The sequence below is a fragment of the Empidonax traillii genome, unplaced genomic scaffold (genome assembly GCF_003031625.1).
Source record: "Empidonax traillii isolate 1590-97213 ecotype Southwest subspecies unplaced genomic scaffold, ASM303162v1 scaffold1:size7828297, whole genome shotgun sequence".
In the NCBI taxonomy this organism is placed as follows: Eukaryota; Metazoa; Chordata; class Aves; order Passeriformes; family Tyrannidae; genus Empidonax; species Empidonax traillii.
In genome coordinates this window covers 5,767,473-5,785,678 of record NW_020955194.1, presented here as the reverse complement: position 1 = coordinate 5,785,678, position 18,206 = coordinate 5,767,473, and the positions used below count along the sequence as shown (strand labels likewise).

Genomic DNA, 18,206 nt, shown 5'->3' with positions numbered 1-18,206 from the left:
GGCTGCCGCAAGAGAGGAGGCCCGAAGAGGAGATACAAGGACTGCCTGAAACAGTCCCTCAGCCTTGGCAATATTGACCACAACCACTGGTCTACCCTGGCCTCCAATCGGGAGGCCTGGAGACACACCATCTATAATGCTGCTGCTGCTTTCGAGAACACACGCAGGATCACTCTCGAGGAGAAAAGACAACGCAGAAAGAATCGCGTCTTGTCGATATCACCTGGAGAGTCTTTCTGCTGTACGTTCTGCAACCGGACTTGTCTGTCTCGCATTGGCCTTTTTAGCCATCAGCGTGCTTGTAGCAAGCGTGGGTAGAGCCCCTCTCAAATCTTCGTTCGCGAAGCCTAGCCATGATGATGAGGAAGGCATGCTCTAACCCAACATCTTGAAAAACTTGCAAACAGTTTGTCTTCATGACTGTAAATATCATCAACAACATTCCAGTAGAAATGATGTTTTATCTTCTAACAGGTCTATTTTTCAAATAAGCTTGCTCAGCATCAGCACTGTATTATAAATACTATCCTAGGAGTGTAACCTAGAATATATTCTGGAGACAGCCAGCCAGATGCACATACTGTATTCTACAACTAAATGCACAGAAAATTATACAAATAAACATGCAAATTTAACAAGTTCATTGTATATATATATCTGTGGCACACTAAACATCTAAAGACTTTTAAAAGACCTTTCTGATTTCATCAGTACACAGAGAATCATAATCTAACATAATGACATTCTTAATATTTGTTTTCTAGGTGACATTCATAAATGCTTCATAAATATCACCTGTTTAATACATCTAGCAACAGAAAGATGGTAGCACTTCTACCTGTCTTGCAGAAGAAAATTAAGAAATGACAGGATTACTAAATCACCCAGAAACGCTCTGGAAAATAAAAATTTCTTGGCTCTTTTGCTTCTCAGTTGCAAATCAACATTCCAAAGGCATCCTGCCATTTACAGAATAATGACCAGAAAACTCTGTTAACAACTCTGAGGAAAAAAACCCAAATGCATTATAATACCACTAAAGCTATTCTGTATTGTCTTTTATTATATTTCTGTGGCTTGTGTATTTTATCATTACTTTAAAAAAAAAGGTGTGTATATATATATACATATATATATATATATATATAACACCTCTGTAAATTAATTTAAGGACTAAACAGAGAGAGTACAGAGAAATAAGATTGGAACAATCCAGGCTTGATGCTACATCAGATTATTGCAAAGGGATGGAACTGCGATGTGCAAGATGCCTTGGGAATGTTGATTTGCAACTGAGAAGTAAAAGACCCAAGCACAAGGAATGTTGTCAGCACCCCAGGCAACAAAGAGCTATACAGAAAATACCTTGTACTGGCCACATGGAGACCAAAATACAAAGCCAAGACCAAAATGAAACACAAGATGCTCTTGTAAGGTAATGCAGAATTGCAGATATTTTAGTAAGACTGACAATAAGATCAGCATCACTCTAGTAACTTAGAAAATTATTTTCTACCTACCCAGACACCTTAAAGGTTATGAGTAAAGTGCTCCACTGCGCTCATAATCATCCTGGCACCATACATGTAGCATATCCTGACTTCAAATTGTCAGCACCTCTAGCACAGAGGATATCAGTGAAATTAGCCACATTTGCTTTTTACCTTGTTACCAAAAGTCTTGTGATGTATCTTCAATACCAGCCAACTGTATTACCCAAGACAGTTGGGTATATAAATATATAAATATAAAGAGATGTTTAACTTTCAAACATTCCAGCCTGTGCTTTATTTTCTGTGCTGTTTTTTGAAGTTTTGAGATCATCTGTTTTATGTAATGTAACTGCAAAAATATTGCTTCTGAGTTAGCTCTGCAATAATTTACTCTTGCTACAGCAATGATTGAGTAAACAGAAACTTCTACCAGAGGCATTCTTTTCTATTATTTATTGTAATATTTTTTCATAATTTAATGAGAAAAAATTTAAAAGCAACATTTTCATCCTTTCATGTTAAATTAATTTACAGTGCTACAAGCCATAATGAAAACAGAGAAATCATCAGCAAAACAGCATGCTAATAAAGACAGATTTCTACAAAGTTTTTTAACTAAACTCATAAAATAATTTTTTTCTATTTCTGTCAAGTCCATCTTGCCTCTATTTGTTTCCAAGTATTGAGACATATAGTGAAAATTATATAACAATGAAAAAGCAGAAACTAAATAAGAAGAAAGAAATTGAGAATGAAAAATATTTTTATTTTAAGCAAATCTGATTTCTATTGATATAAATTTAAAATATCTGCCCTCGTCTAATGTGGAAAATGCCAACCTCCATTTTGACTGTAGAAATCTTGGGGAAAAAAAAAATTAAATTAAGGAAACAATCCCCAAAATCAAAATAAAATAAATAAAATAATTTAAAAATCCCTATAGCTTCATCTCCCTTTCCTCCATCTCACCCAAACACCTGGTGCAGACTCCCTACCCTGAGTCAGTTACAAGTGTTGACGATCTGTAAAATTCCTTTTGGTGTGAACAGGGTTTGAGTCTCCCAAGAGTTAGTGCAAGGAATTCACAGCTGTGGAAATATAACTGCAGCTGCAAGTTTGCTCTGAGGACAACAGGCATTTCTTCCTTTATGCCCTTATCACAGAACTGATGAGATTAAAACTGGTGAGGATCCTGTTTTTACCTGAGGCAGCACAAGCCCAGAAAAACCCAGGTGTATAACATAAATGTTCTATATCTAACAGGAAACACAAGATAATGAAATAACAAGCTGTCATGGTATAGCTTCAACTGCAGAAATAACATTCTTTGGCATTATTTTCCTGGTGATGCCAACCCTCCATGGTATTCCATGTCTCATAAATCAAAGGTTGAAATAGAATGACTAATTTTGTTTTTTAAAGCAAATCAACAAGCTGGGATTTAAACACTGCTGCAACTCTTATGAGGCATGGAATTATGATAGCACAGTTAAAAATTTTTTTAAAAAAAGAGATGATCTGTTGAGGTTAATGCACTGTTGTGTCTGAATTAGGTGTAACATAAGTGAGAACAGGTTTATTCCATAGCTTCCAACAGGTTTCCAGGTTATGGGAAGAAAGGATTTGCCACTTCATTTATAGATCAGGGAAATAGACTTGGATATAACTAGTACCAAAAAAAAAAAAAAAAAAAAAAGCAGGACAACTGTAAGCTTTCCCCAGTAAAAGACCTCTGAAGTTCAACAATGAAATTTAAGTGACTCAATCTTTTGGGTTTTGTACTTAAGTCCTCTAGGAAGTGTGTCTTGCTATTATTTTTTGTTGAACTATGAAGTAGTTGAAGAAAAAAAGAAATTAACAGTGTGTCCAACCTAGCAGATTAAGGTAGAAGTTAAAATTAGGCAGGTTTAATAGAAAAGACAATGTATGGTATTTCTGTAGAGGATATAATTTATATTTTTAATCTGCTTAGTTACTAGTTGGTGCTCACATTTGCTCCATTGGCAAAGTTCCCCTAAAAACCTGTAATATCTGATTTCAGAAATTAAAATTCTGGTATTATTAAAAAGAAGTCTCAGGGTCTCTTTTTAGGGTTATTTCATTTTTTTGACAACAAATTATCACTGTAACCAGAGAGAGGATCTTTTTGACAGATACAATTTTTTCAATCAAGTTGCTATACGCTATAAAGATTTCTAACATGAAAAAAAATTACACAAGGTAAGAAAATAAAAATGTTCACCTTCAGAACTGTTTAATATGCATGCTTTTTGGTGCTTATGGCCTCTTTTCATTTTGCATTATCTTTTCAACTCTATAGACAGTACAGAATGGAAGACATTTAATTTAAATCAAGTCCAGACATTTTCACTCAGATACCAACACCTCTGGTGACTCTTAGTGTGTCACACTAAATCCAATCTAACTAACCAGATGATAAGCAAGGTATTTTTTTCTCTGCTATATTTGTTCATAAATACTGTCTTCTGCTTTAGATGCATAATACAGCCAGTTGAAAGCTGCTAATTTATCAAGGCAAAAATGGACAGTTAAATTTTAGATGTCTCCTGCCATTGCTCCAGCCTCTTCTAGCTCTATTCTGATTCAGCAGAGTTATTCCACACAAAAGGATAACACAAAAACCTACTGTTGTTTTGGCCATTTCAGCCCAAATTTTAAATCACAAAGGGCCCTAGATTAGCATATCTAAGCCAGAAATCATACACCCTTGCAGGTAAGGTGCTAAATCAGACTCTTGAAAACAGTTTGGCATAAAAAACTTCTGAAAAACAGCAGAACCCTGAAAAGACCCCTTCTTGTCTACATAAAGTACCTAAAAGAAAAGCCAAAAGAGACAGTAAACACAGAGGCAGAGAGGAGAGAACAAGGACTCTGAAGTCTGAAGAAAATGAGCATTGTGTCTCTTTCATGCACCTGCAGATAAAGAGGTGCCTTTTGTATGCACAGGACAGCAGATAAATGTACTACTGCCCACTATACTTCCTTTTTTTGAGGCCTGTTTTCCTCATTCTTTAGTACTAAGAGAAACTGTTTCCTTGGGGTCAGTGATGGACTGCTACCAAAACCAGCAAATGGGCCACAGAAACAGAAAGCCAGTGGATGTCCACACTCTGGTGTGGGCTCTCTTCACCCTGCTCCCTTCTCCTCAGAAGCAGCAGCCACCCTGCATGCAGCAGATTGCACAAAAGGACTCATGAGCAAAATCTGACTGTGGTAGCCACAGAGTAGTTTCATAGCTGTGCCCATTCAGATGTCCTGAAAACTACAAGAGCTGAACTAAATCAGCTCAACCTCTTTCTGCAACAGTGAGAATGGCATAAAGCAGTCAAAATCCTTTCCCTAAGTGAACAAATATTCAGTTTCTAGGACGTTGTACATGGAAAAGAAACACAAAATATAGAAAGCATCAACACCTTTCCCACCTGTTGACAACGAAGAGGCAAGACAAGCCAGAACAACATCAGGCATGAACACTTCACAGAGAAGCAGAGAAAAACTGAACAAATATCACTGCACTCAACACTTATGAGACATTCACGTGGACAGCAGAGGTCAGTAAGAAGACATAGCGTAAAACCTGGAGTCATCTGGCAGAAGAAACTTTCTAGAAATATTTTCACATACCTTCATAGTTACTTATGATTAAATTCATGGTCATCACTTCGGGGAAAAAGTGATCTCAGCAGTCTGAGCTTATATCTTAGTTCTCTTTTATTGCCTCATGGACAATTGCATGATTTAGAAATATAGTGAGTGGTAGGACCTACATAAAACTATATGCTCTTTAACCTGTTTTAGGTAAAAGACTACCAAATAAAGAAGTTTAAAAAAAAACACAAAAAAAACCAAAAAAGAAACAAAAAGCCCACCGTGTTTACATGCTAGAGAGAGAGAGAGAGAGAGAGAGAGAGAGAGACAGGGAGAGATCACTCATATTTTATATGAAGTTTAGGCAGCTAGTGTAGCTAGTAAGTTATTTAGCTATTCTTCCTAGGTTCTCTTCAGGTCAGAGGAGAGGATTATGCTTCTGCAGAAGGCAAATAGCCCCAGCTCAGCTGGACTAAACTGCCCTCTGGAAGTGCATCTCTCTTATCATTGTCTATGCAGAACTAGGAAGACAAGGTGTTGCAACCAAGCTGAGCTGCGTGGCAGAAACTACTGTAGCAAAACACCTTCTTGGACATTTCTTCAGAAACACTTCTTGGACATTTCTTCATGGTGTAAGGAGCTACAAGCACAGCTGCTCTTGCATTTCAAGGGAGATGAAGCCAATGGAATAATCACATTTGGCCAGCTGCATAACTTTCTAGATTTCACTCACTCTTAGCAGGAACTTAAACAGCTCCCACAGCACTGACACTTTGAAGTAGAGGTCAGCTCTTTGTCACCTACAGTATTCCAGTATGAATAGATGGCAGATACACAACAAACTGGTTAAATGGCCTCTAAAAATGTAAACGTTGACAAAACGCTGGAGAGATGACAATACTGTATTTCTATAATCTGGTTACTCAGTAGATAACAACTGATACTTGGATAGAAACAGCAGAGCCTGTAGCTGCTTGCACCAGTATTTATAACCTGCTAACTTCATCTAAAGAAAATGCACAGATGGTAAGGTTATTTAAAAAAAAAAAAATACATGGCCCACAAGGTGAGCGGGTTATCTTACACTGTGTAAGCCTAAAACAACATGAGAATATATGTGAAGGATAATAGAATAGATATATAAATATAATACATATAACCTGTATAATAGAATTTATGTGAGCCTACATCTGATTGCCAGTGTCATAGGCTCTAAGTAATGCCATTCAATCTCATGTGAATCAGCTCAATACTGCTAGATTAGGGTACTTAGTAGGCATCATAACATCAGATGATCCCCCCCAAACATAAAAAGATATATAAAATCAAGAACTGACAACACAAAAACAGGAATTATAAACCCTAGAAAGAGTACTGATGCACAGTTAAGTAGCTGTATATTTCCATTACAATATTAAACCTCTGAAAATGCAATTATTATAAGCCCAAATCTAGTTAAAATTTACTGAGACAAAAGGAAGGAAAACTATGATAAGGCTGGGTTTCTTGAATTCTCAAACAATATGCATTTTAAGCAAATGGAAAATGGTAAACACCAGTTTAGAATCTCCTAACATAATACAGCACTGCCACAAAGGAGGGCAAAAGTCCCCCTCCAGAAAGTCACTAATGTTATCAGTGATGACAAGTGCAAAACCCACTGGAATCATTGTAAAAAAGACTGAGATAATAATTCTGTACTACTAAACAAAAACAAAACAAAACAAAAAACTGGTATTTTTTTTCATATGTGGGATAAATGACAGTTTATGTGGTAAACATCAGTAAACTGAAAGCAGGCACCCAAGAGAAAACGTGGGAAATGAAATGATATCCAGTGAAAATAAAAGGGATTCAATTGAAAAATGGGGCACACAAGGATAAATGCACATGTGGAACTTTGTACTGACAGAAGAGATCCAATTTCTTGTCAGCAGCTGAAAGAAAGGAAGTCTAAATTTCTGTCAGAAAATGAAACGGGGCATTTACTTGGTGATGATACAGACAAAGTTATTTTTGTCAAACATGCTGTCAGTTGAGATAGTAGGAGTTGCCATAGTACTCAACTGCTGCACAGTGCATAATACAGAATAGCTAGCATTGTGAAAATGTGTAGATTCACATGCAGAAAACCTGTGCCATGGCAGCTATATGCTCATAAAAAGAAAAGTTTGAAGCATTTCTTACAAGACAAATATTTTTCTCACTATACTCTAAAATCTTTCACATAACCAGTATAACTTGTCCCTGAATATGATTTAGGCTTCTATGTTACTCCTTATTTGTATTCTTTGTAAGTCACTGACTTCTTACATATTCAGGAAGATATCTGACCTGGGCCAAAATTAATACTTTTCCTCAGTTATGCACTATGTAATTTATCCTTTTTATATTAACGTTTTATTATTTTTTTTATTTATATATATTAACATGTCAATAATAACAATATAAGCATTTTTTCTTTTTACCAGCCTTGGGAAAATACACACCTGGTCTCACTAATGAAAAATTATGAGTCCCTCAGCCATGTGTTTTGAACAATCTGGTATGAGGCATAATTGCAAAAGGCACGGATACCCTTTTAAACTCATCATCACAATATATTAGAAACTACCACTGGGTTTTTACTGATTATTCATTTAAAAAAAATATGCTATAAACAATATAAAATAAATAGAAAACCTAAGAGGTAGATTAGACTGAACTAGTAAATACTGATGGTCATGGGAAGATCAACTGGTGGAAGTCTTCAAATTTTTGATAATCAGTCCAATTCCTATCACTTCAACCTGATGGGTTGCAGTGAAATATGACATATACTTAGAAAGATTGTGAGAAAGTCCATTCACGCACTTCTTTGGACGCAGGAGAGCCTGTTTTAGAAAAGCCTATACCAACAGCGATAAGGTATCCTACAGAAATTATAAGGTCAGGAGAAAATGTAGGAATTCAAATCTACTCAGGAATAATGCCAAACAATCTTATCCCTTCTATTCCATTTCTATTTACAGTTTTCCAAGCTCTCCTCTACTAATCTTACTCCATACTACAGAGCCTCACAATTAATGCTACAAAAGCTTTTCCCATCTATTCTGTTTGAAAATCAGTGTTTAAAGCTTGTAGGGTTTGAACACTGATCTGCAAGTGAAAACTCTGGTGTGCTCAATAATCTTTTATAGAGGAAATGTGTAAATCAGCCAAGTGGGCATATACTAGGCTACTTAACACATTTGAAAATTGGGACTTTTTTTCTACCTTGATTATGAGAACATATGCAGATGGGAAATTAAAGGAAGAAATTTATCTTCTTATTTGAAAACACACACTTTATATGTGAGATTTCTGACAATTGAGACCATTTATTTCCATGAGAATATGATTTAAGAGTACCTACATCTCACTCTAGTAAAAAAAGTATTAGATCACTTGATAAAACAAGCCTTTTACCTTCCAAAAGAACATTAACACTGATTAGAGGTTTGTTCTAAGTTCAGAAACAGGGATGACAGAAGCAGAATACACATTAATGTATCCACTCCTAAATAAGCTGCAGCAGCAATATATTCCTGTTTTTAAGATATAGACCATCCAAATTAGCTAACTGAAACTAAATATTTGACAAAATGTAGCAACATCTACCTATCTGCTTTACTGCTGATTTCTGATCACTTCTCTTTGATATCCATCTAAGAATAACAGCTATAGTTTTGCCTGTCCCACTGAGAATCAGTACCTGAACCTTCCTGTCAAAATATTCAGTATTTGACACTTGCTGTTAACAACAAAAAAACATTATTCCCCTTCCTCATGACTACTAATTACAATACTGAAAAATTCCTGATCACATGTTTTCAAAGCAATACTATCCAATATTTCAAAAAATCCATTGACAAAAAAGATTTCACTCTGAGGTACTATCTTGCCCTGTCTCAGATAAGGCTGTAATAGCATTTGAATTGTAGTTTAAGATTTTGGAATTTCTCTTCTATTATTCAGCGGACTAAAATGTTCTGACAGTTGTTATTCCATTGCAGGTACTATGGAACAGATTTTATTTTTGAATTGGCAACAAGTTAGTATAAAAGACAAATCTGGAGAATTAAACAGCAAAATGTAGGTGAGAGAAGAAGATTAAATATTATTTTTAAAGCTTTTAGAGAACAATTTTAAGCAGAAGTGACTGAGAAAGGATTTCAGAATGAGGAGTGACAAAGTGTTTCAGAACAGAGAATGAAAGCAATTGAAAATTAATTACTATCAAATATTTTTTAGTAAAATCAATTGAAATGAGTAAAAATATTACAGATACTTTCTCTCTTCCCTGTTAGTCAGATTCATCATCTAATCCATACATCATGTCACAGAATTAACTCTGCTGGGCAATTGCATATAAATTATTTCACAGACACTTCTTTGAACTCTTTCAGGCTTGGTGCTGTGACCATTTCCCTGGGGAGCCTGTTCCAGCGCCCAGACATCTTCTGGGTGAAAACCCTTTTTCTAATACCCAACCTAAACCTCTTCAGGCCACTCCCTCAGGTCCTGCCACTGGTCTCCACAGAGACGAGATCAATGTTTGCCACTTCTCTTACCCTCTCAAGGCAGTTGTAACTGCAATGAGATCTCCCCTCAGTCTCCTCCAGGCTGAACAGACCAAGTGACCTCAGGCACTCAGACAGCTTCCCCTCAAGGCCCTTCACCATCTTCATTGCTCTTCTTTGGACACTTTTTAACAGCTTTATATCTTTCTTATTTTGTGGTGCCCAAATCTGCACACAACGTTCAAGGTGAGGCCACCCCAGTGCAGAGCAGGATGATCCCCTCCCCAGCCAAGCTGGCAATGCTTTGCCTGATGGCCCCCAGGACATGGTTGGCCCTCCTGGCTGCAATAAAGTTGGAAAAAAATTTTTATCTCTCAAAGAACCTATTCTGCTAAATAATCAAGAAATGTCAGGAATATGTATCTACCTCAGCTTCTTACTACTGAAAAAACCAGCTGTCTGGACACCGTGAAAACAAGTGAGCACCTTTAAAGTACTGATAGAAATAGAAGAGACAAGAGTGACTTGCCTGCTGTTCATGTCTCTTGTTTTAGATGAAAACATCACTGTGAGAATATAAGGGTGCTGCTTACACTATATTAAGTATATATTAAGGTGTTGCATATTTTTCATATTATTAGAGGCAAAACTCCTGCATCTAATGGAAAACTACTTAGGTCATAGTGAGAAGAAAGGTGGCAATAAAAATTAATCTGCTATGTATTTCATGCCTAAGTATTAACATTGCTTCATTTATCATATCCTGTCATACTTTCAGTCAGTCTACACTACCAATAATTCATCAGTCATCATAGATTATTTCAGATACATTTGGTAACCTGTGTACATAGTACAGAAGAATTCTATGGTTAATGTTTAACTGTCACATGCAGTATTCTTTGTCAAATTTCAGTGAAAAAACTGTGATTATATTCATCTGCAGGCTAAATATTAACTGATTTCATTCACAAAATAACAGCATAAATCCACACTAATCTATTGTTACATAAGCTGTACAAGGTGTCACATACAATTATTGCTAAAAAGACAGACCAGAAGAGTATTCCTTAGAATCACGGAGTTCTTAAGATTGGAAAACACCTCGAAGATAATCAGGTTCAACCATTAATCTAGCACCACACTGTCACCTCTACATGGTATCCCTAAGTGACAGGGAACCAGAGATTGTGACTCAACTACTTCCCTGGGAAGCCAATGCTTGTCCCAAAGCTTGACAACCTTTTCTGTGAGAAAATCTTTCCTAATACCCAATCTAAACCTCCCCAGGGACAACTTGAAGACATTTCCTCTTGGATGAAGAGACCAACTCCCATCTCACTACAACCTCCTTTCAGGTAGGTGTAGAGAGAGATAAGGTCTCTCCTGAGCCTCCTTTTCTCCAGGATAAACACTACCCTCTGCTGCTCCTCAGAGGACCTGTGCTCCAGACCTTTCACCAGCTCCATTGCCCTTCTCTGGACACACTCCATCACCTCAGTGTCTTTCTTGAAGTAAGGACCCAAAACTGAACACAGGATTTGAGGTGTGGACTCACCAGTGCCCAGTATGGGGGAAAAAATCACTGCCTTGGTCCTGCAGAACACATTATTTCTGATACAAGCCAGGGTGCCATTGGCCTTGTTGGCCACCCGGGCACACTGCTGGCTTGTGTTTAGCTGGCTGTTGAGCAGCACCCTCAGGTCATACTCCAGACACTCTTGCCTCAGCCTGGAGCATTGCCTGGATCACAGTGCAGGACCCAGCAGGTCCTGTTGAACCTCATACAATAGACCTTGGCCCATCAGTGAGAACATGAGAACAGGGGTTAGTGATTGTGAGACTTCTCCCATCTGTTTAGAGAATATTTCATCTCTCTTCATTGTAGGTGGCAGGTCTGTAACAGACTCCCACCAGGATATCTGCTTTGTTGACCTTCCCCCGATTCTTTACCCATAAACCCCTAACCCTACTATCATCACCATCATCAAGCTCTAGACAGGCAAACCACTCCCTACCACACAGGGCTGCCCCGTTGCCTCCCTGTCCTTGCCTGTCCCTTCCAAAGAGTTTATGGCCATCCATTGCGGCACTACAGATGTGCAAGTCATCCCACCATATCTCTGTGATGGCAACTACTGTCATAGCTTTCCAGCTGCACAATGGGTTCCAGCTCCTTCTATTTGTTGCCCATGCTTTGGTGTGGGTGGACTTTGTGTTTTTGATCCTGCCACCTTTTTGGGGGAAGAACCCACTAATTCCTACGTAACCATTCTCATGGTACTTCCATGTTATCTAACACATCAATAACTCTTGTGTCTTTGCAGCCACACGGATCTCCATCCCCCACTGAGATGTCAGACCAAAAGACCTCACCAGCACACTATCCCTCAAACACTGGCATGCTGTCCCCAGGCTTATCTCCAGTGAGCCTGGTTCTAAACCTTTCTCCCTTCAAATCCAGTTTAAAGCTCTTCACTAAACCCTGATAACTCCTGTGCAAAAATCCTTTTACCCCTTTGAGACAGGTGTACCCCATCTGTCACCAGCAGGCCCAGTGCCATGTAAACTGACCCATAATTATAATTAACACAGCTGAGAGTTCATATCACTATAGAAGTATGAAAGCAGAAAGTAAAGATAATTGTTTTCATCTCCCTCATATGGTTACTTATAAAACCAGGCCTCATGAGGACACATGATGTATTTCAATGAGACAATAAAAAGCAGCATATAATTATACAACTCCTTGGAGCAATGGGTTTGTATCCTTGAAAATTCTCCAGAAAGTATTCCAACTGCGTGAATCGCCTCATCTAGTACATTGCTGTCAGTTCAGACAAATGATGCATGCAAATACATCCTTATACAAACAAACAGTGTGTTTACAATGCAACATTTTAATATAATTACATCATCAGGTAATGAGAATGTGCAGTTATATAAGTCTCACCTTTCTCCTTCTGCTACTGAATGAACTGCTAACTACTAGGGAAAGATTAATCTTTATTAGTGGCATTTGAGTTAATGATTTCTGAACATGAAAAGGAAAACAAATGCCTAAAAATGGAAGATTTTCCTAGACAAGCAACTTCTGCTCTGTAAAAAGTTTCTGTACAGCAAGTCATTATTTTTCTAATCATTAAAAAAATAAAGTTTGAGAGTGTAAAGCAGAAAACTGCTGGATCATAAAAAGTAAGATAAGCATCTGTATTGACAAGGATATAAAACTACTAGTGAATTCAGAAATTTAGGTTTTTCATTATTTCTGTAGAGAGTTATTTATCAAAACACTGCTTTATATTTAGTGCCTAAAAGTATCAGATTAAAACAGAATTTTAACATTTCAGGACTCCTAATGACTATTTTCACATTATCCAAGTCTATGCACCTTCATAAAGAGCAAGACAAAGAGTGTAGATCTAAGTCCTTAAGTCATATTTGACCATAACTTCTATGAATGCTACAAACCCAGGGAGACAAAGTTTCTTTCAAAAGATTTATGACATGGGGATCTTTAATCAGAAACCACCATTTTATTTTACAACCTAGGGTCTGCATTCAGCCTAGCTGATGCGAGATTAAAAACAAAACAAAACAAAAACTTCACGTGGAAGAAGAAAAGTCGTTTGGAATGCTAATTCTGACTGAAAGCATTTAGGATCTTTTTTATGCTGGGACAAGGCTTGTGGCTAGCACCCACATATATTGGGTGTTAAAAAAACATATTAAGGACGTGAACTGTATTTGAATGTGTCTGCTTTTAAACATGTACAATTTAAATAGTGAGTTTCTTGGAATACAAGTCATTGCCTGATGTGTTATTTATGTAGGGTAAGTGTATTTCTCACCCACAGTAGAAAGGAACAAAAGAGGCTTATCAAACTGGGGTTGATTTTATGGATTAGTGAGCAATAACCCCTTTCTACAAAGTACATAAATGCATATTTCTGAGACTTTTGTGACTTATTAAAGCTCTTGTTTGAATCTTTTATAAGCATAAGCTGTGTGCAAACTCCACACTTATGTCATGTTCTTGCTTTTCACCCTTATGCATCAAAGTGAATTGTGAGAGAAAACTCCTACAAACAGAGCATGAAGCCTGGAACAATTGATGCAGCAATACCTAAGGAACAGATGAAAAGCTATAATCTCTTTCCTGACCATTCAGCTGACATCATAAAATTGTTCTATTGACAAGATGGTGCTCTGTTATCCAGTTTTGTAGCAACACAGATAGGTAATATTTGCACCAGTATCAGGAAACTGTACCTGTTTGGACAAAAAGCTTTCACAATAAAGACTAATGATATGTGCTATGACTACTGTAAATATTACCCATCATAATGAATTTTTTTACAGCTAAGCACTCCTTACCTATTATATAAATTCACTTTTTTTCTTTTGAATAATTTTCTTATGCCATTTAAATTATATCATCTAAACGAAAAATTTTATATAAGAAGAATAGTGTAATTAAATTCAGAAGCTTTGGTATATTGCTATAAAATCAAATTAGCATAAAGAGAGATCAGTATTAAAAGTATGATTTAGGCTTATTTTTATACAGTGCAACAATTGTGCAACAGATTATCATATAATGGAAACTAGCCCCAGTTCAGTAAATAGATAAATCATGTATTAATACAGTAGTGCCAAAAGAAGTATATCCATCCAATGTACTTACTCAACATAATCACTTATAACTAAGCTTTTCACAGTATGTTTTTCATAAATAAATTCAGGCATAGATGATCCAGTGCCTGAAATTTCCAGTTTTGAACTTTCTGTCAACAGGAAAGTCATGCACTATGAAGGAATACCAGAAATTTTGTCACCAAAAAGGTTGTTGAGCATTGGAATGGGTTGCCCAAGGAATTAGTGGAGTCATCATCCCTATAGGTATTTAAAAGACATGTAGATGTGGCACTTTAGGACGTGTTTTAGTGGTAGGCTTGGCAGTGCTGAGTTAAAGGTTGGACTCGATCGTCTTAAAGGTCTTTTCCAATCTAAACTATTCTATGATTATACGAATGTTGGACAAAAGGGTCCTGCTTCCAAATAGCCAACTAACCTCATATTTAAGAAATTTAAAATCTCAAGAAGACATATCTGTATTCCTCTCAATAAGTGTAGTAAAGAAAGTACAATGAAAGTATAACAGCGTAGTTCAACAGCACCATCTCATCTAATTAATTTTCTTTCTCTTCAAGATTCTCTGGAACACTAAATACAACATTCTTTCTCTTTAAGATTTTTTTTCCCCAGAGGAAAATAACTGTATGAAAACTGTCCAGCCATTTACTAGGAAAATTTGCATCATTATCTCTTTTTATTACCGCAACAGAGCACGTTGACAATAGACTACCAAATAACCATTTCTCGTGTATTTGAAAGTAATGGAGAAAAACTAATTCAGTTAAGCTACAGAGAATAAACTTGATGCAAATTATATAACTTCTATAAATATCAGATATGCTTGATAAACTCTCATGCTTGTCAAGTGCCTCTAAACTGAAGTGCTCCTCTTACCTGCCACTGTTTCATGAGCTCCCGAACCATTTTGGCATCCTCGAGTGTCTTTTCTTTGTGTGTAGCATCCTGCAGGACATTTGCAGTTGTTTCAGCTTCTGTAAGCCAAGCAAGGAACTTTTCGAGATCCAAGTAGAATTGCTGCAACATTCTTAGGGCTGATTCTAGTGCTGCTTCACGCTCACCAACCCTGCACAAGTACAAACAGTCAAATACAGCACTCTTTGGAAGAAAGAAAATCTTAATCATTAAATCAAAATATAACAAAAAGAAACTAAATATTTTTCATAGACCAATCAAAGTAAGTCTGCAGATACATTAGCTACAGGACTTGTATGGTGTGTTTGGCAGGTAGTGTTCCCTTTTTTATCTTTTCAGCTGAGAAGTACTAAGTGGAATCTCTCTGATAAAAACTTTAGCAAAACCACTTCTTTCAAACCACTGTGCCTAAAACATGCACAATTGAAACAAAAAAAAATAATCAGCAGTAATTCCCCAATTTATTTTAATCAAAGATTATTTTCTAATTTGTCATTAACACTACAGCAGGAAATCATGTTTATTTTCAGAAATCATGAAAGAGTTCCTGGCCACTGCATGATACGATAAATTTAGTGATTAGTTTCTATGACCTGAAACCTTTGGAGACTGTGTTCAACATCTTAAATCCTAATAGCACTGACATTTCTGGAGGGTTTTGTAGTTTCTTTTTCATCCTTTTTTTTTTTTTTTTTTTTTTTTTTTTTTTTTTTTTTTTTTTTTTTTTTTTTTTTTTTTAATGTGACTGTGAAGAATTGCAAGGACCATCTTTATCAATTACATGATAAAATACAATTTTTAAAGACCACAGTTATCCTTTGGGGAAGATCTAATTCATGGATTAAGAAAGCACCCTAAAGACTCCAGCAATTCTAGTGCTGGAAAAACATTAAGGTAAATCTGTGTTCTATCAGCATTCCCATGCAATGCAGGTGTCACATGTACTCACTGATTTTTTGCATTGAACTTGAGCAAAATAGAGATTTAGAAACATGATCAGTTAAGTATGACACTGTTCATCAACACCAGTCTGCCAAGGCTGCTTAGCTATTATATTATATTCATATTTGACATCAACATTATAACTGAATAATTTTTTAAGCTCTGAAAATAAATATGCAAGTCATTTGGTAACTTTAACTACCTCAAGTGGAATGAATGCAATTTCATGCACACCTACGTTAAGTCTACAAATCTGTGATGATCTGCATGTATCTTGTTGGATTTTTTGTATAGTTTTATAGTTATTATATAGGTAGAGACTAAGATAGTAGATTTTAGCAGATATAATTGCTTAATTAATTGTAATTTATCAGAGAAGGCCATGAAATTTCAAAGTGCTAATCTCTCTTTCAAATCCTTTTTTCTGTCGTGAAGAGGCCATACTCTTGATAAATAATGATATCACCCTAAAACCTAATACACTGTGTAAGAGAAAAGGAAAGAAATAAACACCATCACAAGTTTGGCCAAGTGGCACTGACTTTACTTTTTTTTTTTGACAAGTGTATAAGTAAATTGCAGCAGAGGACAGTAAGAAAAATTCAGTCAGAGTACAGGCGAGGACAACCATTTCAGAAAAGACAAAAAATCCTCCCTAAGGGTCAAATGTTACAATAGCTACATATTTCTATCATATTTTGAATCCTTTAACACCTTGTTTGCTTTTCCCAACCATTTGATTAGAAAAGGAATTAATTTTTCATTCAAAAAGTGAGAGAGCTCTTGAATGCCTCAGTACAAAGTCATTCACCATTCACTTAAAAATGGACGGGATTTTCATCTCGGTTGCACCTGTTGCTATCTACAAGAACTCTCCACATCATGGCAGTGCTTTGCCTGTTTTAGAATGTGTTTCCAGGGGGATGTCAGTAGGAAACACTTTGTTTCAGAATAGTGAACACGATCTCTTGCCCAGCTTTATTCTACCTGGTTATGAACATGGCTTGTAGTTAGGCCACTCTTCCAATTTAAAACAATTGCAGTGAAAGAATTTGTTGTTCTTTTGTTAAACTAAAGAATAACTACATAGAAGTTAAATCTAAATATTATTATCATTATACATTAAATCAGTATAAACTTTGAAAAAAGACAATAAGAAAATATTTTACCTGGAAAATACTATATTGACCTATTTACCATTTTTAGCTCAAAAATAGCTTCACAGTTATTCAATACAACTTGGAATGGAACAAACTTGCTAAAACTAAATATAGTTTATCCAATTCTTCAGAGCACAATTCTATTATAAGATATGCTTTGTAGCTTTATTTTAATTCAACTTACAGTGTGCAATATGATAGTTAATATCAGTGCCTTTGCAGAATCAGGTATAACATTTTTTTTGTTGCAGTTTCTTCAGAACATTAAAGGCACATTTTTAACTCCCGCACACCTGAATTTCTATAAATACATAGCAATGGTCTAATAATAGCATTCTGCAAATACATGGTGAGAGTAAAACAACAAAAAACAACACAAGCACAGACATCAAAAAGATACTCGAAGGGAGAGTTGTGGTAAGGATTACTTTAAATCAGAATTTATGTTTTAGAGAAACTCTAAGACTTCATGAAAAAATATAGCTTTGTATTGATCTGGGTAAAGAATGAAGTTTTCATTATAAAGAATCTTCTGGCACTTCTATGATGCACAGAAATCTTATGACACATAATTCTTTCACTTTCCAGAAATGTGTTTCTAATCTATAGGCATACTAATATACCTATCAGAAAATATCTAGTACTTTGTATTTTAAATTTTGATTTAGCTGACATGCAATAAACATTCAGCTACATTGACAGCTCTGCAGTGTATCAATAAGCTTCACTCCACTTGGCTTTTAAACTACTTCAAAATTATGAGGTTAGAATAGAGAAAAGAAGGTGAAAACATTAAGACTAAAACTGAGTATCAAACCCAGCATATGATAAATTGCACAAAATTATAGGGGAGATAAAAAGACCGATATTGACCAAGAAATTATTGCAGAAAA

The 18,206-nt window shown here is 36.0% G+C and overlaps 1 protein-coding gene across 10 annotated transcripts in view; it reads right to left on the bottom strand.

Annotated features, from left to right (window-relative positions):
* The window catches only part of DMD (dystrophin), a 996,724-nt gene that overhangs the window by 225,326 nt on the left and 753,192 nt on the right, over window positions 1-18,206 (bottom strand). For all 10 annotated transcript variants that reach the window (XM_027888128.1, XM_027889056.1, XM_027888040.1 and 7 more), the window contains one exon: window positions 15,173-15,362. In XM_027888128.1, coding sequence (XP_027743929.1) covers window positions 15,173-15,362 — 190 coding nt within the window. The remainder of the gene's footprint in view (window positions 1-15,172; window positions 15,363-18,206) is intronic.